The sequence below is a fragment of the Lygodium microphyllum genome, chromosome 25 (genome assembly GCF_053477565.2).
Source record: "Lygodium microphyllum isolate KBCC chromosome 25, Lygodium_microphyllum_v1.1.10, whole genome shotgun sequence".
NCBI lineage: Eukaryota > Viridiplantae > Streptophyta > Polypodiopsida > Schizaeales > Lygodiaceae > Lygodium > Lygodium microphyllum.
The window spans coordinates 89,391,331-89,414,114 of record NC_141159.1 but is presented as its reverse complement, the minus strand read 5'-3'; the positions used below and the strand labels follow the sequence as shown (position 1 = coordinate 89,414,114).

Sequence of the window (22,784 nt, the reverse complement as noted above, 5' to 3'; positions counted from 1 at the left end):
TTATCAAATTCTTTTTAGGAAGGAATACGGAAATTGATGAAGGGGATAGATTCTATGCATCTCATTGACAACTATGTTAAAATGTCGAATGGTTATGACTGCTTTTGAATTTGTGAATGATGAATTATGGCTCTTATGATTTTGGGCTTGCACAACCGGATGAATTGTGGATTGTGGTGGTTTGGGACATTGGGGTCCCCAACCCAATGCTCCCTTACACTCTGTGGAGTGTGAAAAAACTCACCTGTGGGTGGGGATCCTATGCTCCTGAGGGAGGTAGGTGTATTTGGATTTTTTATCACTTACATGAGAGGGCAAAGGGCTAAGTGGTAAGTGACCCTATTATGTAGGACAGCTCTAGAGGCTCAAGGAAGCTTAGAGGGACTCTAAGCTAGTGAACTCCCTATTGACTACGAATCAAGTGCGATCACATATAGCCCAATCCCGAGGGATTTGAAGGTCCTAGGACGGTGTCTTTTTGCAGAAATACGGTTTTGTATCACTCTGTGAAATGATGGTGAAATAAAGTATCTAATTTTTGAATTTTTTATTATATGTTAAAGATCAAGTTTAACGAATCCAGTTTAATGGGTTAATAAAAGAAAGCTAATTTTATATGTCCAAATAGTGTGGTAGTATGCTTTGCTAATTAGAAAACTAAGCAAACCCATCAAGGAAAGTAGGAGGCTTCGATCTTGACGATTGGACGCCTGTGGCTGGGTGGACCCGATAAGTCAGATAACTTTCCAACACTAGATAGAGCTAATTGAATCATGACCCTCCTAATACAAATAGGATTAGTTTTACCACGTCTAACACCATTTTAGGGGGCCCGAGTTGAGATTTTACCTTATGGGTAAGGGGATTGAGTTACACTCTCCCTCATCTCTCACTCTCTTTGAACCAAGTATGGTGTTAACATCATTCCTGCCTTTGATTGATTACAAAGTGGTCTTTCTTAGGTGGGCGTTAGATTGCTATTAGGAGTGACTTGTCTACGCTTCCCTTGTGAAGTAGAACTGAGATTTCCATGCTCAACTAAGTCCAAGGTTTCCCATGGGGAGATGGGATGGTGATAAGCATGGATATGAATTTTAGTCAACTACTTGAGGACTCCTCTAAGTTTGTTGGAAGTGGCACCTCACAACTCTTGCGAGAACCACCAAACACAATGAGACCAAGCAACAAAGAAGGGCAAGATAGGCTATTGTAATATCTTGCAAATCAGCCCCAAAACCATTTCTAAATCAAGTGAGAGATTGGAGTTATTACCAAAATAATGAGCTATCCACAACCTATAAGCAAAACACTATCAAGTCTAGGTGACTATCCTCAAATAGAATGAATAAAATTGAAATGACAAGATGTTATAATAAAATGTAGTAATATGCCAACAATCAACTATGAGCAACTAAGAAGGAAGAAGTCAGGAACAAGCAGCATTGAAGATTGTCACAATTGCAATGTGTCAAAAATCATACATGCAATAGGCATAGACATCATACACAGGGTAGGTCTCAAGGGTGAATGAAGAGAACTACCAAATGCATAACCCATTGAGCAAAAGCTTAATACATAACCCAAAAGCATATGAATACCACTGATAACACCCTAACATACATAAGTACCAAGTCCAAGCCAAGAGATCAAATCATCCCACAATAGGGTAAATGCATCCAATAAATATCAAGAGAGCATATACATGTCATAATGAGTCCCACTGTCTCATTGTGATTCAACTACATAACCAAATGCTCTATAGTACATCAAAGTGCCAATGTGACTCAATACACAGTCAAGTAGCTTCCACTGAAGCCAAAGTCGAATGCCAAATGAGATCGAGAAAGTTACTATATGTATATCCTCTACATCACGTGTGTTAGGCCTATTTATAAATTTTGTGAATCTTTATTTAATAAAATATAACCCTTTTCTATTCAATCTATAAATAATCCACTTATATTACACCCTTTTATATGTTAAAAAATGTATAAAAATGGTACTTTCAAATTACATTATTTTTATTCCACGTGATGCACACCTATATTCATGAGTAACTTACTCGAGAAAATGAGCAAGCAAGCTCAAAACATCATGTGAATGACATCCGAGTATCCAAGATACATGAAGCATAAGCCGGGAGCATAAAACCTAATAGATTCTTCAAGTTCATAATTGCATAAGCCACTAAAGTAACCAAGGCATGTAACCACAGTCAATATCAATGTAACAAAGCTCAAATCTTAGCTCAAAAATATACCATAGCATATCCAAAAGTATACTTAACAATCAAAGTAGCAGTACACCCATTGAGTATCACGTAAAGCATCAATAATCATTAGGTATAAGCTTTTCACAAATAAATGCTTGTTATCCTATTATTATAGTACTTATATAATAGCAAAATCTGAGCTATTTCAAGCTCAAATCAATCCCAAAAGTATAACCCTACCATTGAAGCACCAAAATCGCATCCCCAAAGCATCAAAGATGTGTTATAAAAGTCATTATTTGTTATCCAAACCAAAAAATATATATTTTGTGTGAAACAAAGAATAGAAAACTACATAAAATCAACTCTCTAAGTGCCCATATTTGTAGATCTCATTATGTTATTCGTTTCTAGCTATAGAACACCTAAATACGATACTATATGCAAAAAATACGATAGTGTTGTCAAGCTATCATAGCTATCCACAACTTCTATAGCATGCTTTGTATCCACTCAAAATGGATAAAATGGCTACTCTTCACCTCAATAAGTACTCAACAAGGCTCAAATAAGCCTTGGAAACCTCCTCAACACAATCACATAGCAAGTTGGAATGAATAAGATGGAAGAAGGAAAAAATTAATGTATACCTCGAGAGAAAGAAACAATGGATGCCATGCAACCTTGAGTTGAAGTTTTGAATATGGGCTAAAGTAGAAGATGAAGAAGCTTCTCAAATGGTTGGCTCTGATACTAGTTGGAGTGAGCCTAGAGTGGAAGCATACAAGTGGAAGTAAGAGCTATAGTGGAAGGAGCAAGAGTAAGAGAGAGAGAAAAGAGAGAAAATGTGGGAACTCCAACAGTCACAATGTATGATCGGCCTTTCCTTTATTCAAATGTCACTGGAGGAATAAAGAATAAAGTGACAATAAAGTGTGTTTGTCACTTGAATTGAACAGGTGTGCGGGTACTGTCAATGCAGTAATACACGTGCATCTAGGTATAGGTGCCTTTATCCCCAACATCATCTACACCTGAAAATATATGAATATTGGCACTAGTCCAAATAAAAATTGAATATGTATAAGATTTTTAAGATTTAACTCAAGCATATCAAAATTATTTAAATGATGGGTGGAAGATCTAAGTGTATTATTCTTTGTTTTGTGATTTGATTTTTTTAGCCTATCCTGCTTTCTAAGGTTGACCTTCTAATATAAAAGATCAATTTCAAATCTTAGAATTAATGGATCTAGTTCTATAAATGAAGTGTGTGCATGTCCATTTGAAGAATTGATACAAAAATGGGACAAGCATGATTTTGGTGGTTTACCTTTTGGGTACTTAATTGAAAGAACTAAGATTAGAGCTTAAAAGCTTACTTGGATTAAGAATTTTTAAGAAAAGAATTGGCCAAACTTTGATAGATTTTTAGAAAATATGTATATCTTCCCCTAAAATCTCAATTATATGTTTTGATTTGTTATCAAATTATATTCCTAGGGAGATACATATTTGATATCTATTATCCGTGATAAATGTCACACCAATTATTTTATTTTAAATCTTATGTAGATTCTAAAATCATCTACTACTGCATGTTTAGGGGTCTACTCATGAATATACTTACTTTTATCAATACAAAGATATATAACAAATTTTTATTTTGGTTGTGTGTGTTATTTCTAGCAACACTAACATTATGTCAATAAGAATGTTCCTCAAGGACACAAATATATCATCAAGATTGTACATATGCAATATTGATATTGTTAGAGAAGGTGAGAACAAGGAATACCCACATTCTCTATGTTTCTCATGAATTATGATATAGAGGCATTAATGTGATGGAAGGTTGAGTCCTTTCATTTTGTAAATAGTGACAAAAAGTTAAACAAAGAGGCAATATCAATAATCCTTAAAGTTAATCTTGTGTGATGCCTCAAAGGATCCCTTACTCCATCTTGCTAGATTAGTGATTTTACTAACTAGTAATTGAGTAAAGCCTACTTATAGGAGATGACATGATTAAAGTCCAATTGTTCTATTATCTTCCAAGCTTACAAAACTTAATGTCTTCAATAATAATTCCAACCATTCATTCCAAAATCCCAATCTCTCTATTAAGTTGTATTAGGAAATAAGTCCATTGATAATTGATGTTGGGACAATAGTCAACTATAAGCCGTGACAGTTTTCCTTTTATTCATGAAAATCCCTTGCTTGGAGCTCACAATAAACTTTAAAGATGAGCTAAATTAAATAATAAGTTAAAACAAACACAATATCATTCACTTTAATTTTTTAACAAAGAGTTGCATCCATGCTTGCTAGTACCTTCACCAAAATAGTTGATCTCAAACATGATTAGACTGATGTTAGAAATAATGTTCATCTCTTAAATCGAAGGCAAAATATTTTTGTACCAAATGGAAGCTTTTTCCTTAACTTTAAGGGACAAATATAGAGTTGAGAGATGATTCTATGTACTTGCTTAGCACCCTTTACTTTTTCAACTTGATTATTAAAGTAATCACTTGCATCAACTATCATGTTTCTCATGTAATACTCCACTAGTATAATCTATACAAGAGCTACTTCAAGAATGTACATTTTAGCAATATCTTCTAGGAATGGTCAATTTCTCACATGCAATGCTAGGAATATTCTTTGCATGGTTTCTTATTCATAGAGACCAAGTAAAAACTGAAATTAGTAATAAAAACCCCATGGACATGGGAGCATCTAGTTGCATCTACTTATTTCACATTCTATTTGGTTGCATGCTCATTGCATGTGTCATTTTGGCCCCTACAAACATTCACAAAGCCTTACTTGGTATGTATGTATGTTTAATGAAGTACAAATCAATAACTACATTCTTTTAGAATAATTAGAAGGAAATTGTTTATATGATGATATAAAAAGCTCCATGCTTGAGACTTGTAAAGGATAGTTGCAACCAATATCAAACATATGAGGTTGTAGACTTAGCTTGCCTTCAAATTATTACCAAAGACTTGAAAACCCACTACAAATGCTACATCAGGTCTAGTGGCTACCATGGCATACATCAAACGGCCCATCATGGATGCATATGACATATTGGCCACCTTCGCCTTCTCATCATCAAAGTGGAGACAATCTCCAATGACCTTCATATGAGAAGGTAATGGGTAGCCAATGGGCTTACCACCCTACCTATAGAACTACTCAAGGATTTTATGAATGTACTCCTATGACAAGTACAAGAGTCCCTTAGAGTGATTACATGTAATGTGCATACCAAGTATGTGAGAGGCATACCCCATGTCTTTCATGTCAAAGCTCTTCTTAAGCTAATTCTTCAAAGCATCCAAATCATCATAAGCACTCCTAGATATCAACATGTTATCAACATATAGCACCAAAATGATAAAGCTACCATCACAAGCCTTCTTTATGTAAAGATACAAATCCATATCACTACAAGAATAATTGTACGAATGTATAAAAGTATGGAATTTCCTCATCTTTTACACTAGGTGTTTCCTCCCCTTTTTAGCAAAGCCCTTGGGCTACCATATATAGATATCTTCATATAAGTCCCCATGTAAAAAATATATCTAAATATCCATCTAGTACAAGCCCAAATCCATCTGTGCAACCAAGGCCAATACCAAGTGAAGGGTTGTCATCTTGACCAAATGGAAGAATATTTCATCAAAGTCATACTCCCTTTTCCTATTTAAAATCATTAGCAACCAAAGGTGCCTTGTATGTTAGCTTAGGACGATTGAGGGTCTCTTCAACTTATACACCCAATTCCATAGCAGTGCATGTTTACCATCATCTAGCAAGGAAAAATAAACCATGTACAATTTTTCTATAGTGAGTCAAACTCAAACTACATGGTTCTCTCCCAAGAGTAACTATCACCTATATTCATAATCTCCTTATAAGTGAGAGGCTCACAAAGTCCATCACCATGATAAAATGCATAGAGGGCTCAAAACAAGCAAGAGGGCATCAAGCTCTAGTGGAGCATCTCAAGACTAGCTATGGGGCTTGTATGGTGTGTTCTCTCTATCCAAAATCATGATCCTACACAACAATCAAATCCTAGGTCACTGCATCATTAGCAACAAATGGATCCTATTTAATAGGGCTAGTTATACTGTAACAAGAGGCTCCTCCTGAAATATCACCCTACATATCTCAGCTACATACTCTAGTCTTGTTATGCATCTTTTCCGCATGGAATACAATATCATGGCTACAAATAACCTTCCAAGATTGTAGATCCCAAAGGCAATAGTCTGTGTTAGCTACATTATCATATCCATAAAAGTTGCATTTGATAGACTTCAAATCCAACTTATTGCATTTGTCTTTGGGAATATGGCAGAATGTCTAACATCGAAAGACTCACATGAGCATATGAGGGAGGTTTTTCAAACCATACCCTCTTAGCAACTTAACTACCTAGAGTAGTGCATGGGGATCTATTAATCAAATGTACTACATTAATAATTTTCCAACCCAAAGTTGTTATGATAAGCCTACCTAACTAAGCATATTGTAGACTCTTTCCCAAATAGAATTGTATAATGCCACTCTAGGGTGGGATATAAGGCATGATCAACTTCTTAATAGGATAGGCCCAAAATTTATGTAAATAATCATCAATAAATGTGAAAGAATATTTTGCACCACCTAATGACTAATAGGGCATGGGACCACAAACATCACATTGCACAAGATCCAATGGCTCGCCAATGCACATAGAACCAAACTTTTTATACACTACTACGAGTCTATAGACCATATAAACAATGATCACAAGAGTCAAAAAATGAGTAGTCAAGAGGGTACAAATACTACAAACAAATGAGTAGTTTCATTCCTTTAAGTGACATATGCCCAAAATGGCAATGTGCAAAATCAGTCTTAGTCAAAATATGATCAATAGATCTAAATGCAAGCAAGGGGTATAGGTTCCCAACCTTGGCACCTCTAGCAAAACTAAGGTTGCCATGTGTAATCTTCTATGCAAAATTACCAAATAAGACATGGTACATGTCATCATCCAACTATCCATTGGAGATAAGGCTTTTAGTGAAAATCGGGACATGATGTGAACAATGCCATGATCATCATAAGATTTGGCATTATCTTGCACTTTTCCTTTACCTTTTTTGTGCCTATCGTTGTGCATCTTATGGCACTAGGGCTTTATGTGACTCTACTACCCAAAATAATGATAAGTAAGAGAGGACTTAGGACCATGGGACTTACTATGTGATTACCTTTCCTAAGAGACTTATACTTACCCTTGTTAGGTTGTAAGTCTACCATGATTATTATTCCCATTACTACCATATCTACCTCTCACTATAAGTGCATGATAAGTATGAGTTGTGTCAACATTCTTCCTATTCACTTCTTCTGTAAGCAAAGCACCCTCTCTATATCCTTGAGCTTAAGGCCTGAGCTATTTTCATCAAGAGGGTTTAGACTCATAGCAATGTGGAATGTATCCAAAGACTCAGGCAGTGCGACAAGCAAGAAAAGAGACTTAGCATTCTCCTCAAACTTAAGGCCTTCGCAGTAAGTTGACTAAAAATGCATTAAAACTCATTTAGGTTGGAAGACATAGGCATCCCTCCCCTCACACAAAGATCCATGATTTTATTGAGCCAATATGACTATGTCGTTGGATTCTACGTGTTATAGAGATCAAAATTTCTTTTCAATAATGCATAAGCATCGCCCGCACTCTCAATAACATTGGAATATTATTATCATCCAACTTCTCTATGTTAAAGATCATATTGTCATTTGAATCATTTGAAGCACCTACCATTATGTCTACCAAACAAAGACAATATTAGCTGGTGCAATAACAAAAAATAAGCCCCGAAACCAAGTCAAATAGTGTGCAATAGAAGGAAGACTAAACCAATACACTATTATCAACAAGCACCAAATAGTAGAATGCTAAATACAAGTGTTTACTCCTCTCTCATAAAAACTATTCGAAACTAAATTTCAACATGAAAGTCCATAAAACTATCGTAAATCAACATGTAACTATAGAGAAACATGCAAAAGAGTAAGCTCCCACTACCAAGAAAATCCAAGTAGCGATCTAGATATACAATGCAAGTAGCAGTGTAAAGTTAGAGCATAAACGAAGAAAGTGTAAGAGAGCCTTCCATGACTCAAATGAATCAAGCTCTATAAAGAAAATACCAATCACTCCCACTAGAAGTGAATTTGGAGTGTTCAAGAGAAAAAAAAATCTCAATGCAGGAAGCTCATAACCTCAGAGTGCCCAAAATGCATCATGTATACATTCGGGAGCATATACCTACAATAGGTCTTCAAGCCCGCAAGTAGAAATCTCTGAGCCAAGTAGCCATTGTCAAAATGTGACCAAAAAATCTCAAGTGCAAGGCTCAAGACTTACCATAAGCATATCCAGGCATAATGATCAATGCCAAGCATCAACATAACCATGTAACATACCCAATAGCATGTAGATATTTAATACATAGGCATTCATTATAAATGCTTGATGTTCAAACTTTTCTATAACAAAGAACCCTTCTTTGAGCTCTAATTTATCCAAAATTATTTCCCAAGCATCAAACCAACATCCAAGTGTTACAAGCTTGCCCCATAAGCATCACATAAACCATATACATCCAAGTATATGCTATTTAGGACAATAGACCTACCCTATATTCATAGTCAATGCCTAAGCACAATGGCTTCAAAAAATAGCACTCAAGTCCAATATTTCAAATGTCAAAACAATGTTCAAGTGGTGGCCAATGATTTTTGCAAGCATGGAGCAAGGAGCAATGAGTAGTAGGTGAAGCAAGTGACTTATAAGAGCCATAAGCAACCTATAAGTGCCACGACAATTGTTGGGGACAGTAGGTGCAAACACATGAGCTGATTTTCCTAGGCTATATGCTACTTCTTTCTTTTTTGACCACTTAGAAAATCTCAATGAGTTCTCTAGAATCTTTGGATTAAACTTGGAGCAAGTTGTAGCAAGTGGAATGTCAATACATACCTTGGGAGTGTAGGGTTGGGGCAGCCATGAAAGCTTCAAGAAATCTCTTCTTCCCAAGTTGAAGACAATGCTAAAGAACTTCCTCAAATCCTCACTCTGATACTTTTTGAAAGATGGAGCATGAGTGGAAGCACAAGCGGAAGCAAGAGCTATGGAGGTTCAAGCAAGAGAAAGCAAGAAAGTGTATGGGAACTCCAACAACTCATTCAACAATCACAATGTGTGACCTACCTTCCCTTATTCTATCATCATGTAAAGCATAAATAATAAAGTGACATTGATAGTTGGTTGCCACCTATAGTGTATAGGTGTGTGGGCAATAAGCACAAGTAAATATAGGAAGCTAGGCACAAGTGGCCTTTGACCCCCAACAAGACTTTTCTGATAGATTTCATGTACAAAATCTATGTGTGTACTTTCCATGCTCATAAACCAATCTAGGGATATGCATCTAGCCAAGCTTCTATGTTATAGGTTTGACAAGCTTCTTTGCTAACACACACGAAAGAAAAAAGGACCTATACCATCTAAAATACCCCCTACAAGAAATCCAAATGACATCACTATCCAAGTGGAGATAGCAATGTAGACAAATAGGAAGAGAAAGATACAATAACAAAAAGATATAGAGAAATAAGAAGATAGTGTAAAATAAGGTATAGGATGAGAGCAAAGAGAGAGGTGCAATAACTATTCAATGAGCTTATGGAACTTGAAAAGAAAAACTCTTAGACACTCATGAAAATTCTAATATAAATGTGGTTGATGATAGGATTGAGGGGTAGCAATGGTACTTAAGCATATCCTAGCAGACATTATATTCATGAATATAAAGTATAATGAAATCAATGATACCAAAATATTGGTCCTCCTAAGATATGGTCCTCGTATTTCATTGTGTTATCACAATATTGGCGAAATTTACATCTCCTTGCAAAGCATATTTTCCAATAGCCAAAAGTCCTATCTTTATGTGTATGATGCATTCTAAACATGTTTTATAAGTTTGGAGTCTTCCTTAAATTCATTTTTCATTGTCTTTCTTGAAGGTTTTGATTGTCACACTCCCATTTGAAAGACAAAATAAGATATTTGTTTTGGACCCTATGAACTTAGCAAAAGCCAGTCTAAGAAATACAAACTTTTCCTTGGAAGAAATAGATTTGAAGAAAGTTCATTGTACCTACATCTATGTCATGAGGAGTAAGTTAAGGTTTCTAATAAGTACATGCCACAAAATGTTAATTGTGGAATGAGGTGAATCCTTATGATGGCCTAATCTTGGCCATTTTCTCATGTAGTTCACATTTGAGTGTTGCAATACTTGACTTGAAATTTGGGGAAATATGCTTGACAAATTTCCTCCATGGATCTTATGCAAATGTTAAAGTGAAATTACACATTCTTTTTTGTACAATAAATGTATCTACATTATTTTTTGGATGCTAATTTATTTTCAAACGAGCTTTCTAGAAGAGTGTATGTTTCCTTAGAAGTGAAGAATACCCCACTTGAAGGGATTAGAAATAATTGTGTACACTTGAGTCAAGCTCATGACTAGCCAAATAGCTCTATATGTGGATCATGGAAAGTAATAGCAAATGTTGGGAGATATTTGAAAGAAAAAATTATGCTTTCAACTCTTTATTACCCATGGTCTCATCTTTGCATTTCATATCAAATGTTGGCTAACAATGATTATGTATATCTTGTAAGAGCTAGAGAAATTGAGATACTAATTGATAGGCATGTCAAAGCTGCTAAAGATCTAGACTCTCCACCACTTGGCCTAGAGAAGGGAAATGAAACTTTATAAACAAGAAATGTCCTCAAGGATTCCATGGAAAAGAGGTCCATAAGGGGTAAGGAGAGTGGAAAGAACACACCAGACAAGAAAAAGAAAATTCATCAAGAAGAGGAAACATCTAGGGGTGATGCAACTATAACGAATAGGATTAAAAGAAAACACAAGTACAAGGCCATAAAACCCTAGAAAGGAAAGTAGTAAGAAAGAATCTAAGGAAGATCCAAAGTAGTCCCCTTAGAAGGAGAGACATGACCAAAAATCTCCAAAAGGAACCTTAAGAGGACACCAAAGAAGGAGGTAGAGGATGGAACATCCCTTAGGAAGACCCTAAAAAAGAAACTAACAAAGAATCTTTGAGAAGATTGCAAGAAAATTGTAAATACATGAACATGTATTACTCTTTTAAAAACTCAATATGTTCTCAATTATATATCATACACATAGATTCATTGTGCTAGATATACAAACAATTGCTTATTTTGTGGCATTTTCTTCTCAACTTTGAAAAACCATTTGACAAGGACTTTTGCCAAACCAACATGCTGACAATCCAAAAAAGTTTAGTGGTGTCATGTGTTTGCAATTTCTTGATCTTTGGAATAGTTCTTCTCTTAGATATAGCTTTGGATACAACTATCTAACCTCCTTTAAAGCACAGGAGGTACATCCCCACACGTTATTTTCAAGGGCTTCTAAAAGGTGGAATGGACTAGCTCATCTAAGTGCACTAAAATTGTTTTCTTTTATTTCACTCACTTCCTACTATAAGTTGATGTGGTTGTCTAAGTGCACTAAAATTGTTTTCTTTTATTTCACGCACTTCCTACTATAAGTTGATGTGGTTGTCCAAGTTAATCAAAGCATAACAATTAATGTTAGAAAATAAAATACATTTGTGTTAATAATTTTGGATCATGGATTGATTAAATTCATAATTAAAATAACCAATACAAGGCATTATTAAAATGTTTAAGACATTGAATTTCAAACATAAGAACTTAAGGAACATAATGAACAAAATTATTGAATAACAAGAACAAAATTTGAGACTCCAAGCGTTTCAACATTTATATTAATGAAAATGTATTATACATCATTGTCCAATCATAGAACACTATGTTCGTGGACATTTTACTATATTTTCCTATGTACGCCTAATAATAAGAGCTTTTGTGCAATATAGTCAACATAGTGATTTTCTTCTTTTATGTTGAATGGAGTGGGATTAGGTATGAAGCATTTAAGGGCTGCATGCCTACAAAGATTTCATAAGTGTATCGTTTCATTCATTTGCTAGTCTGTTGGTTGAGAAGGATACATAGCTTGTGAATTGCACTTTGTTGCCATGTCCCAATCAATAACCCCAATGAACGCCCTCCTTAATGTTTTGACTAAGTGAAGCACATTGTTCTCGGTAAGTACATCATAATTAAGTAAAGTTTTTATTGCAAGACATTCATTGTGTTCATGAAGCCACATACCAAGGATAGGGTGTTTCCTTAGCATATGTACATCACCATCTTTGGCTAAACTAACAAAGTGTCTATGAGGCATTTCATTTGATTTGTCTTTAAATCCAATTTTTGAGATTCGATCCATTCCAAGAAAAATACAAGTACTCGAGACCCTCACTACCATGTATGGCAAATCCTCAACAAGGAATGATACCAAGATTGTGAAAGTTAATACAAACACTTTTTCACACAGCCTAGACCTCTACTATGATAGCTCCACTCTAATATTGGAAGTACTTTGCCCCATACATAGCCTCCAAAAATCCTTCATCTACCATTTTTACCACTTGAATTGTGTTTGATGCCCTATCCTCACAAGTGGAGAACTGTATCAATGCATAATTTGATCTCCATATAAAATTTTGATGGTCAAGCTAAGTACATTTCACTACTCATGTGATGAGATACCTCTAACTCTAACTATTCTTGTATGACTAGATACCTTAGGCTAAGTAGATTTCACTACTTGCATGACTAGATACCTTAAACTCAGCTACTCTATTATTAGAGCTTATTGCTTCTCATCTCTCCATGCCAACACTTTCTTTACGCTGCAATATGTAGTCCTTATATGGATGCACCTCATCATTAAGAAATTATCCAACCAATGGGACAAGACTTCTCTAATGCAAAGGTGTAATAGTTTTTTTGTAGCTAAATGAATAGGACCTTTGTCCGTGTCTTGTCTCCAAGGGTTTTCTAGAGTTGTAGCTTGTCTTTTACTGTTGGAACAACAGAGTTGATATCTTCTAGGACCTTTTCTCTTGTGAGGTTTCTTAGAATCCATTGAACCTCATTTATAAATGGATCAAGTTGATTACACAATTCTTGGTAGCCTTGACCAGATGAAAGCTTTTCACTCTAGTCTTGCGAGCAACACTTCCTTTCACTTTTCATTAGCATTCACCATAAAGATTAAAATTTAAATTATTTTTTAATAATTTTAATTTAATTTAAATTTATTAAAAATAATTATTTATATTTATATTTACTTAATTTATAAACATATTTTTACAAAGTTTTAATAGTTAAACTTGTTATCATAAGATCACTAGACCAATATATGTGGGTGTCCACATCATCGATAATATATGATAAGCACTAAATTTTACACCCTATATATGTCATGTTCACAACTTTTATTTCTACTCTTAGGATACTTCTAGCCTAAGCATGTTGGTGTATGGCACAAGCTAATGTGATGAATACACTCAATATATGCAAGAAGAAATACCCCATTTGGGAAGCAGCTTCCATTGATGAATGGCTATACAATGGTGGTCCTTACAAACTAATTGTTATTCACTTCCTACTGTGTGTGTGTGTGTGTGTGTGTGTGTGTGTGTGTGTGTGTGTGTGTGTGTGTGTGTGTGTGTGTGTGTGTGTGTGTGTGCGCGCGCGCGCGCGCGTGACGCGCGCGTGCGTGCGTGCGTGCGTGCATGTGTGTGTGTGTGTGAACACAAGCTTATTAGGGAACTATGTCCCTACACCAAGAGGATGAGGTCAAAGATGCATATCAATTTGATGTAGTAGTTCTACTACCCTAGAGCATGCAACAAGCTAGTGTCTATTAAGCTAGCAAGGAGCCTAAAGGAGCATATTTTTTGGATTAGAATTGTGCCATGAAAAATCAAGGATTGATTACTTACAATGTGCATGAAGAGAGTGCACAATTAAATCATGAGGCAGTTACACCATTATATTAATGTATCATGAAAATTCGAAGCCAGACATGATCCCATGCAAGGTGCAGTGCATTTATGTGTGGCATGTGAACATGTCAATTTTCTAGATCCTATTCTCATTTTTTAACATATATACCCAAACATTCCACAACATCACTATTCCCAAAAAAAATCACACAAAAAAGAATTATCGCAAAAAAAAGAGAGGTAGAGTTAGCCAATAGTGGGTTCTCAAGTATCATCCATTGACATTCATTTACATTTGAAATCACATGCTTGAGTGGAGTACTAGAGAGCAAAATAGCAATCAGACAAACCAACTTCTAGCCCAGTAAAATCTATTCAAAATGCTTATTCAAGATCTAGTCGAATGAATAGGAAATAAGTGCAACCATCTTTTAATTGTGGCCAATATAGGAATCAATTTGAGGGCAAAGATGCAGATATTTGAGTGGAATTCAGGACAACTATCAAGCATTCCTCTGGAAGGGAAAGTAGAGAAAAACCAATAATATAGTTGTAATAAAGAGGGAAAGTAGAGATTTGAGTGGAATTCATGACAACTATCAAGCATTCCTCTAGAAGGGAAAGTAGAGAAAAACCAATAATATAGTTGTAACAAAGGGGGAAAGTAGAGATTTGAGTGGAATTCATGACAACTATCAAGCATTCCTCTAGAAGGGAAAGTAGAGAAAAACCAGTAATATAGTTGTAACAAAGAGGGAAAGTAATTGGATCAGGAAAGATTCAAAGGATCACATCATGATAGCCAAGTTGCAACTCCAACTACACATGATAAGTTAGCTACAACTCTACCTACAGATGATGGCCAAGTTGCAATTGCAACTACATATGATAAGTTAGTTCATGAGCTTTGCCATGAAGTGAATTGGGAGATAGAAAGATATGAGAGAGAAGACTAGTGAAAGAGAGAGAAAGAGTGTAGAAAGAGACAAAAAGAGAGAGAAAGAGGAAAGAAGTGAGAGAAACACTAGAAGAAGAGAGAGAAACATTAGGAAATGAAGGAAGATAACAGTCACCATGAAAGCTTGAGGAGAGAGATGAAATAAGAAAAAAACTTATACTGTATTCAAAATTGGTTACAAAACGATTGGTCCTTCCACCTTTTATAACTGTACCCTACTTCCCATCCTTTGCATTCCATCCCCACTCAAAAGAATTGTTTATCCTCAAAAACAATTTGGGAATGGTTATAATGACTGAACGTAAGGAAAATCAAAGTACTACTTTGTTGCAATGGCTACAAAAAAAGAGAAATCACTAATATGTAGCATGGAATGGATGGAATAAAGAGTGAAAAACCAAGTAGACCATATGTATATCCATTGTAGATTATAAGCTTGAGAATTGGACCACCATAACTCCATGAAAAGGCACTTGCAAACAATAGATAGCATGTTGTCGACTATAGACCCTATTGTAGTAAAACTAAAATATTTTTATGAGATTATGTAAGCTCATTTGACGTAGTTTAGTTTGATGGGATTATGTAAGCTCATTTGATGGGATTATGTAAGATCATTTGATGGGTCAAAATAAAGCTCATTTGACATAGTTTCAGCCAATTCAATATTCTCTAGCAAAAGGTTAATTGCCATCTCCATGCAAGCACACAGATCTTCATTGTAAGTACAAAGATGAAGCAATATGAAATTAACATATTCTTTGATCATGATGGAACCTCTCTCAATAAGCTTGACTAATGAATTCATGCCTACATTTTCAATTTCCTATGCTAATTGTCCTTCCAATGGAGCCCATGGCTACTGCGTAACCAATGGAAGTGTACAAATTATCATGGCCCGCTGATTAGCATCAATCTTAGCTGGAGAGTAATACCACTACATATTCTAACTACTCCTTAGATGACTAGTTAAGTAGTAATACAAGCAAATGTAGTACATCCCTACCTTGAAAAGATTACAAAAGAGTAGTACCCCTGCTGTAAAAATACCTCAATGATGCTAATAGTTTAGCTTGAACCTCTAGACCATGGTCCAACCATCATTATTTTGGCTTTCACATTACATATACATCCTTGGAAAATAGTGTTGTCATGAAGGCTGATGAGGGTCTGCATAATCCTTTGTTGTATCAATTGAGAAACATGAGGTTTTAGTTGGTAGAGAAGTACTTATTCAATCATACTCACCTCTACCACATCTACTTCCACTTTAGAGTCATCAAAAGCCATAAGTACATGTGCCAAAGTACCCATTATGTCAAGCAAAGGAACATCTCACTTGCTAGAACCAATCTCTCTGATAATGCTCATAATACTATATTTCCTTTCCATTTTAGAGTATAGTCTTGTAGTACCTACTATCACTAAATTGGCCATAACTTTTGCTAGAAAGTTCTAATAAACAAACTTATTGATTCATATCAAAGTTTACTTTGTCCTCTTTGAAAGCACTTAATACTAAAATTTTGATCAAGACAAACAACCCAAAGATGGTTGACAAAAACTATCCAAAACTTGTCCCTATTTGGATGAACCTATAAGAGACCTATAGATCCAACTTTGACCCTATTTAACCCTATAGGCTCACTGGTAGAGCTGAAGAAACCATGTAGGATACCAATACACTAATTTTTTATCTACAGGAAGTAATCAAAGACCTATACCAACCATCCTAATGACTATAGTGAGTTGAGTAATGTCCTATAAATCACAGGGTAGATTGAATCACTGCCAAGATGAATCAACCATTGCCAACATGGTCAAATAAGCATGCCATCAACATAACCAATGTGCCAAGCTCTTTGACAAGAGGATGGAATCACTTAGACATAAGCATATCAATGATTTTGTAATCTATGAATCCTTTACCTCCTAAACATTGCTCATATGGAGATTAGCCCAAATATGTTATGGAAGCATAAATCTTTGATTAAATGCCTTCAAGATTGCTTGATGAAGAGTCCACATAGAAAGATGAAGCTATAAGATTTCAAATATCAAGAATTCATGAGATTCTTGACAATGTCCTATTATCCAAGAGCTCATTCTTAAGAGGGTCAACATTACAAAAAGAAACCATCAAAATGTGGCCCATGATGACTTCTTATTGTCCAATAATCCCCCAACCTTGTAGGTACACTCCAATATTGATGTTAAATCTCTGTAAGAAAGCTTTAGGACCAAGCACTAATGCATCATTGATTAATCTTGAGCTTCAAAAAGTTGGATATGATTGCGATGGATGAATACATCTCAAATCTAGCTTCAATCCTTCAAATTTTGGGCCATAGTGCTTCAAACATCAAGCATGGCTATGGGGAAGTAATCTTAGGACCAAAAGAGGCAAAAACCCTCTAGTTTAAAAATAAGAAAGAAGGGCATCATTTGAAAAGTAACTAAAACTAAATCTTGACTAACTCCATTAATGTGGCGTGTCTTCTTCTCGTGAAGGTCCATTAGTTAATGTGTTGCTCCTTGCCATGTCTATACTTGTTGTACCTATCTGAACTAGGGTGTCTTTATTGAAACATGTAATTAGATGTGAATTCAACTTATACATGATAAGTCTGTTGATGTGTTTGCATCTTCAATCCAAACTGGTGGCCATTCTAAGCAAGCTAATCAAGATGGACATGCAAATGAAGGCCATATGGCTAACAAAAGTGAGCAACTTCATGAGACTAAGAACATGATCAAGAAGGACATGTAGATGAGGGCCATATGGCAAACAAAGGTGACCAACTTCGTGATGTGACACTATATGCCAAGGAATCCAATACTTTTGAAAAGATGGAGTCATTCTAATAGCTTCTACATAAATTGAACTTAAAGTTTCGATTAACAAATCTACCAAATCATTATTTTCCCATTGGCTGCACATAGGGAATGACTTCACCATATGTCAAACCTTGCTTAGCTTGGACATGTGGATCCTCTTTCTGGCCAACACATGCAAGGTGCATGCCACATTCGTTAGCCATCAACAACATGGGTTAAATAGGGGCATCTTTGGGGTACCACCCGCATTAGCATAAGCACCTTTTTAAGCCTCATGAACATATGGAGTTTCTTGGGAAGTGTTATCATGGGCTTCTCCTCGAAGCTCCTCCCATAGCACTACCATCCAAACACTCATGCTAAGCATCTTCCTAGGCCTAGCTTGTGTGGGCATCTAATGATAGTCTTGCCATCACCAATGTCTTTGTACATAGTGTGTATACTAGTGGGCATGTGCCTTGGAGCTTAGGTCCCTCTACACTTAGTAGTGATCTCAATGTTGTTTGGGATGAAGTAATGTGTGACTCTCGTCAATGTTGGGGAATTGCTAGCCCATTGGGCTCTTATTTGCTAAATATGAGAGTGGGTGGCTACTTGTATGTCAAGAGGCAAGGAAGCAAGGTCTCTCATACTTGACATGTGTTGGCCTTCAATGCCTTTAAGATAACCTTCTTGAACATGACTATAGTTAGCTTTTTTGGGAGCTTAGTTTGTTTGTTCCTCATTGTTGGGACAAGGAAGTTCTACATCCAAGACATCTACACTACTGCATTGATGAAGTAGATGTCGCAAAAAATAATGATCAAGAGGGCAGAGAGTACAATCCCATGTGCATATTTCATCTTCTTACATAAGATGATGGTGCTACATAGCCTAGATAAAGATGATGTTGCTTCAACAAACAGACTAATGCTTCACATACTAAGTTGTAGATGTAGGGAGGGCGAACAGACCTTGTGCGAAGGAGAATGTCACTAGAGATTTTAAAATGCATCTGTAGAAGCGTGAAGTTCCTTGTCTTTCCTCCAAACACAGGGATTAACCTCATAAGAGTGCAGGGAAGAAAGTGTAGCAAAAGATATAACAACCATAAAGATAGAGAAGACAAATGCATGTGCATATTCTATCTTCGCTTGTAAGCATATCTAGTTGTTTGCAATCTAGAGTGATTAAGTCAAACGTGGAGGATGATCTCAATGTCATTACTATCTTGATTGAATATCAAGGGCGGCCTATCACACATACACACACACACACACACACACACACACACACAAAGTAGATTTTGGAACATACATTACACGAACATAACCAATGTTCTTTACCCACCATGTTTTCATTTTTGTTTTTTGTTTATACCTTTTATCTACTAAAGTGTTGATGAAACGTTTACGGATTACGGAGACCATTTCCCTTGTGAGAGAGAGAGAGAGAGAGAGAGAGAGAGAGAGAGAGATTCAAAAATCCCTCCAAACTTCAAAAATTTTGAGTTAAAGGTTTTTGTATCTAGTTTTTCCTAAGTGGGTAGGATTGGAAGGTCAAGTGTTGTACAAAACTCCAACAATATATCCTCATGAGTCATAACCATAGAACTGTTGTACAAGACTCAAACCTAATAATAGATACTCATATCTATAGAAACATTGAGCAAATTGATAAAACGTAGAACGGGAAAAGGGACATCTTGCCATCTGAAATTCGGCTGCAATTGATTGCTGTCTCAACATGAATTGCCTTTAAGAGGCGAGATTTTTTAATCCCATATTGTACGCTTTGAATGCTCGATTTATACAGAATAAAAATGGCGACAATGTTTCCCCCTACACATGCTGTAAGTTGTAACTTTGTGTAGGGACAAAGTACAGTGAAACGTGTTACTGGTGTTTGATATATTGCCAATGGAATTCATTTCAGTGAGCCTCAGACTGTGAGAGAGTCGAGACTGTTCACAGTCCGCATCTGAGCCGTTCGGTACCAATCAGCACATTCAATGTTCCAGAGAGACAAACATTAATGCGATTGACGGTGTGATTGATGTTAATCTGCATTGGATTAAGAGCTTCATTGGTTTAAGTAATTGGGTTTACTGCTAAGCAAATGAAATCAAACAGTAGTCTTAATCTTAATCTTAATCTTCATTGATTGAGAGCTTAACTAGTTTCAGTAATTTGCATTACCGCATAATAGTGTTGATCTGCATTGGATTATGAGCTTAATTAGTTGCAGTAATTTGGATTGCTGCTAAGAAACTGAAACAAATTTGTTAATCTGCATTGGATCGGGAGCTCGATTGCATCACAAGTCACGCACTAGATATGTTAATCTTCTTTGAAAGAAAAGAGCTTGATTACATCTGCGTATGTTGCATTAATAGCTTGATTACAAATAGGATTAATGCCTCGATTACAGAAACATGGGTTTTGTTTCTGAGAGAAAGGAAGTGAGAATCTCTCCCTCGCTCACACTCAGGGGTTAGGGTTTTTCCCTGTCAGAGCCAGAGGAATGATGGGTTTTCCATCATTTCAGACTCCAAGCCCAGAATGGGCTCATAGTCGACAGCTTCTTTGAAGAGGTCGGCTATGTCGGCCAGCCCAATCTCTGAACTACCCTCCATTGCACCAAGCTTAGCACCTGACATAAGGTTACCATTATCATTAATTACATCAAAGCTTACTGCGAAATCCTTTCCTTCCTGAAGATTGTGTACTGTTGCTTCTTGTGCATTGCCACAGGATGGGGGTTGATGGTCCCCCTTGAAGTAATCAGATGAAAACATGGTGGAATCTGCATGATTAGTAGCATTAGTGTGTTGATTAGTGGCCCTTGCATCTGTTTTGCATTGCTTATCTTGTTCTGCAATGTCTTGGAAGAGACACCTGGGAAGACGATGGCTCTCTTTAAGAGAGCTTGTGCAACTTGAATGCTGTGGTGAACAAGAACAAGATGAGAGGTTAGATTTTGCTGTTGTTGAAGAGCTTGTTGTGGTGGATGATGCCTCCATTGAGAGAGAAGCATCCTCAAAGCTCAAGCAATCCACAAGAACAGAAGAAGGTGAGGATATGGACACATTGCTGGCTTTTCCATCATCAGCCAGCTCATCAAAAGAACCTGAGGGAATGTCCAGGAAACTCAAGCAAGAATCCAGCAATGAAAAAGATGGTGATGCGGATGATGATGGAGACATGTCCATGTCCATAGGCAACCAGAGTGTATTCAAATCTTGAAGAAAAGGGGTTCCAGAACTGAATGCAGGTATTTGACTGGCAGGAAGAGAATGATTAAGCTGATGATGGAGATGATGAGACATGCTAGAAGAAGACGCCTGATGAAAAGGGAGGGATGGTGCCTGATTAGTGCTGCTGGCTGTAGGATTAGTGATAATGGAAGGAGGATCGAGTGAAAAATTAGTGTGAGCATAAGGGCCTCTGATCTTTCTGGCTGCATTGTCATATGCGCGGGCAGCGTCTTCTGCGGTATCGTATGTGCCAAGCCATAGCCGGGCTCCCTGTGAGGGGTCTCTAATCTCAGCTGCCCATTTGCCCCATGGCCTCTTTCTTACCCCTCTGTACCTGATCACACACTTTTGATGCTGTCTATGCGACACAGGCATCACTTTCTGCACAAAGGTCCTGACCATAGCCTTCTCTCTTCCACCTTCATCTTTCTTCACACATGTTCTGGCGTTCTTCTTTCCAAAGCCAGCTTCTTTGATGCCTGCAATGCTTTCTCCTGAACAGATGTAGATGTCTTGCACCTGTCTCTTCAATGGAGCAGAGCACGAGGGCTCGCCATCATCGCCATCGTCGTCGTCCGATGAGGATGAATCAGTGGCATCTGGATCTGTGCAGATGACTCTTATTCTTTTGGGCCTGAATGGCATGCTCTTGGAGGTGCCGGAAGGTGGGGAATCCTCCGCTTCTTCATCAGAAGGGTCTTGGGATAGCAAGTATTTTTCTGCAATGAGCTGGGTTTTGATTGAGATGGGGTGCTTCTGGGGGGGATGCATTGCAAGGGAAGGCTAAGGAGCTAATGGGCAAAGCATCAGGTTAAGGCAGAGAGAGAGAGAGAGAGAGAGAGAGAGAGAGAGAGAGAGGGTGTGTGTGTGTGTGGATTCACACTCTATTCAGGAGGCTTCACTAGACAGTATTATTCTATTTCAGACACCTTCTGTCTGACTCAACTTGCTATGCTTCTAGTCTCAAGAAGAGAAATGGAGGGAGGAGGAGCAGCAGGAAGTGGAAGAGGAAGATGAAAGGATGTCTCTTTGTCTCACATACACTCTCTCTCTAGTACCAGCAGCTAGGAGTACCAGGAAGACGAAGCTCTCTCTCTCTCTCTCTCTCTCTCTCTCTCTCTCTCTGTGTCTGTGTGAGTGATTACTTGGTTTCTTTTTTCTTTGTGCTGATGAGAATGTGCAACTACTCAGTACAATGAGTGCAGGGCGTTGCAAAGCATGGGGTGTTAAAAGGCAAACAAGAAGAAGAAGCAGCAGGACAAAAGACTGGAATGAGAGAGAGAGAGAGAGAGCTTTGTGTGTGTGTTAGTAGAGGTAGTGGAGGGAAAAACAGAATGGGAAGAGCGAGGAGAGAGAGAGAGAGAGAGAGGTGGGCCTATAAATAATATAGAGAGAGAGAGAGAGAGAGAGAGGGAGAGAGAGAGGAGGAGGCCGTTGAAAAAAAGGACTTCAGCTGAAAATGGACACACACAGGCAGCTCCCCTCTCCCTCCCCCTCCCCCT

At 37.0% G+C, this 22,784-nt stretch overlaps 1 protein-coding gene across 1 annotated transcript; it reads right to left on the bottom strand.

Moving 5' to 3' along the window:
* Positions 1–20,332: 20,332 nt before the first annotated feature.
* Positions 20,333–22,568, bottom strand: LOC148014478 (uncharacterized). Its single transcript, XM_087666606.1, has one exon. It carries the CDS (start codon positions 22,051–22,053, stop codon positions 20,536–20,538), a length of 1,518 nt encoding a protein of 505 aa, XP_087522732.1. The 5' UTR covers positions 22,054–22,568; the 3' UTR covers positions 20,333–20,535.
* Between the last annotated feature and the right edge of the window lie 216 nt (positions 22,569–22,784).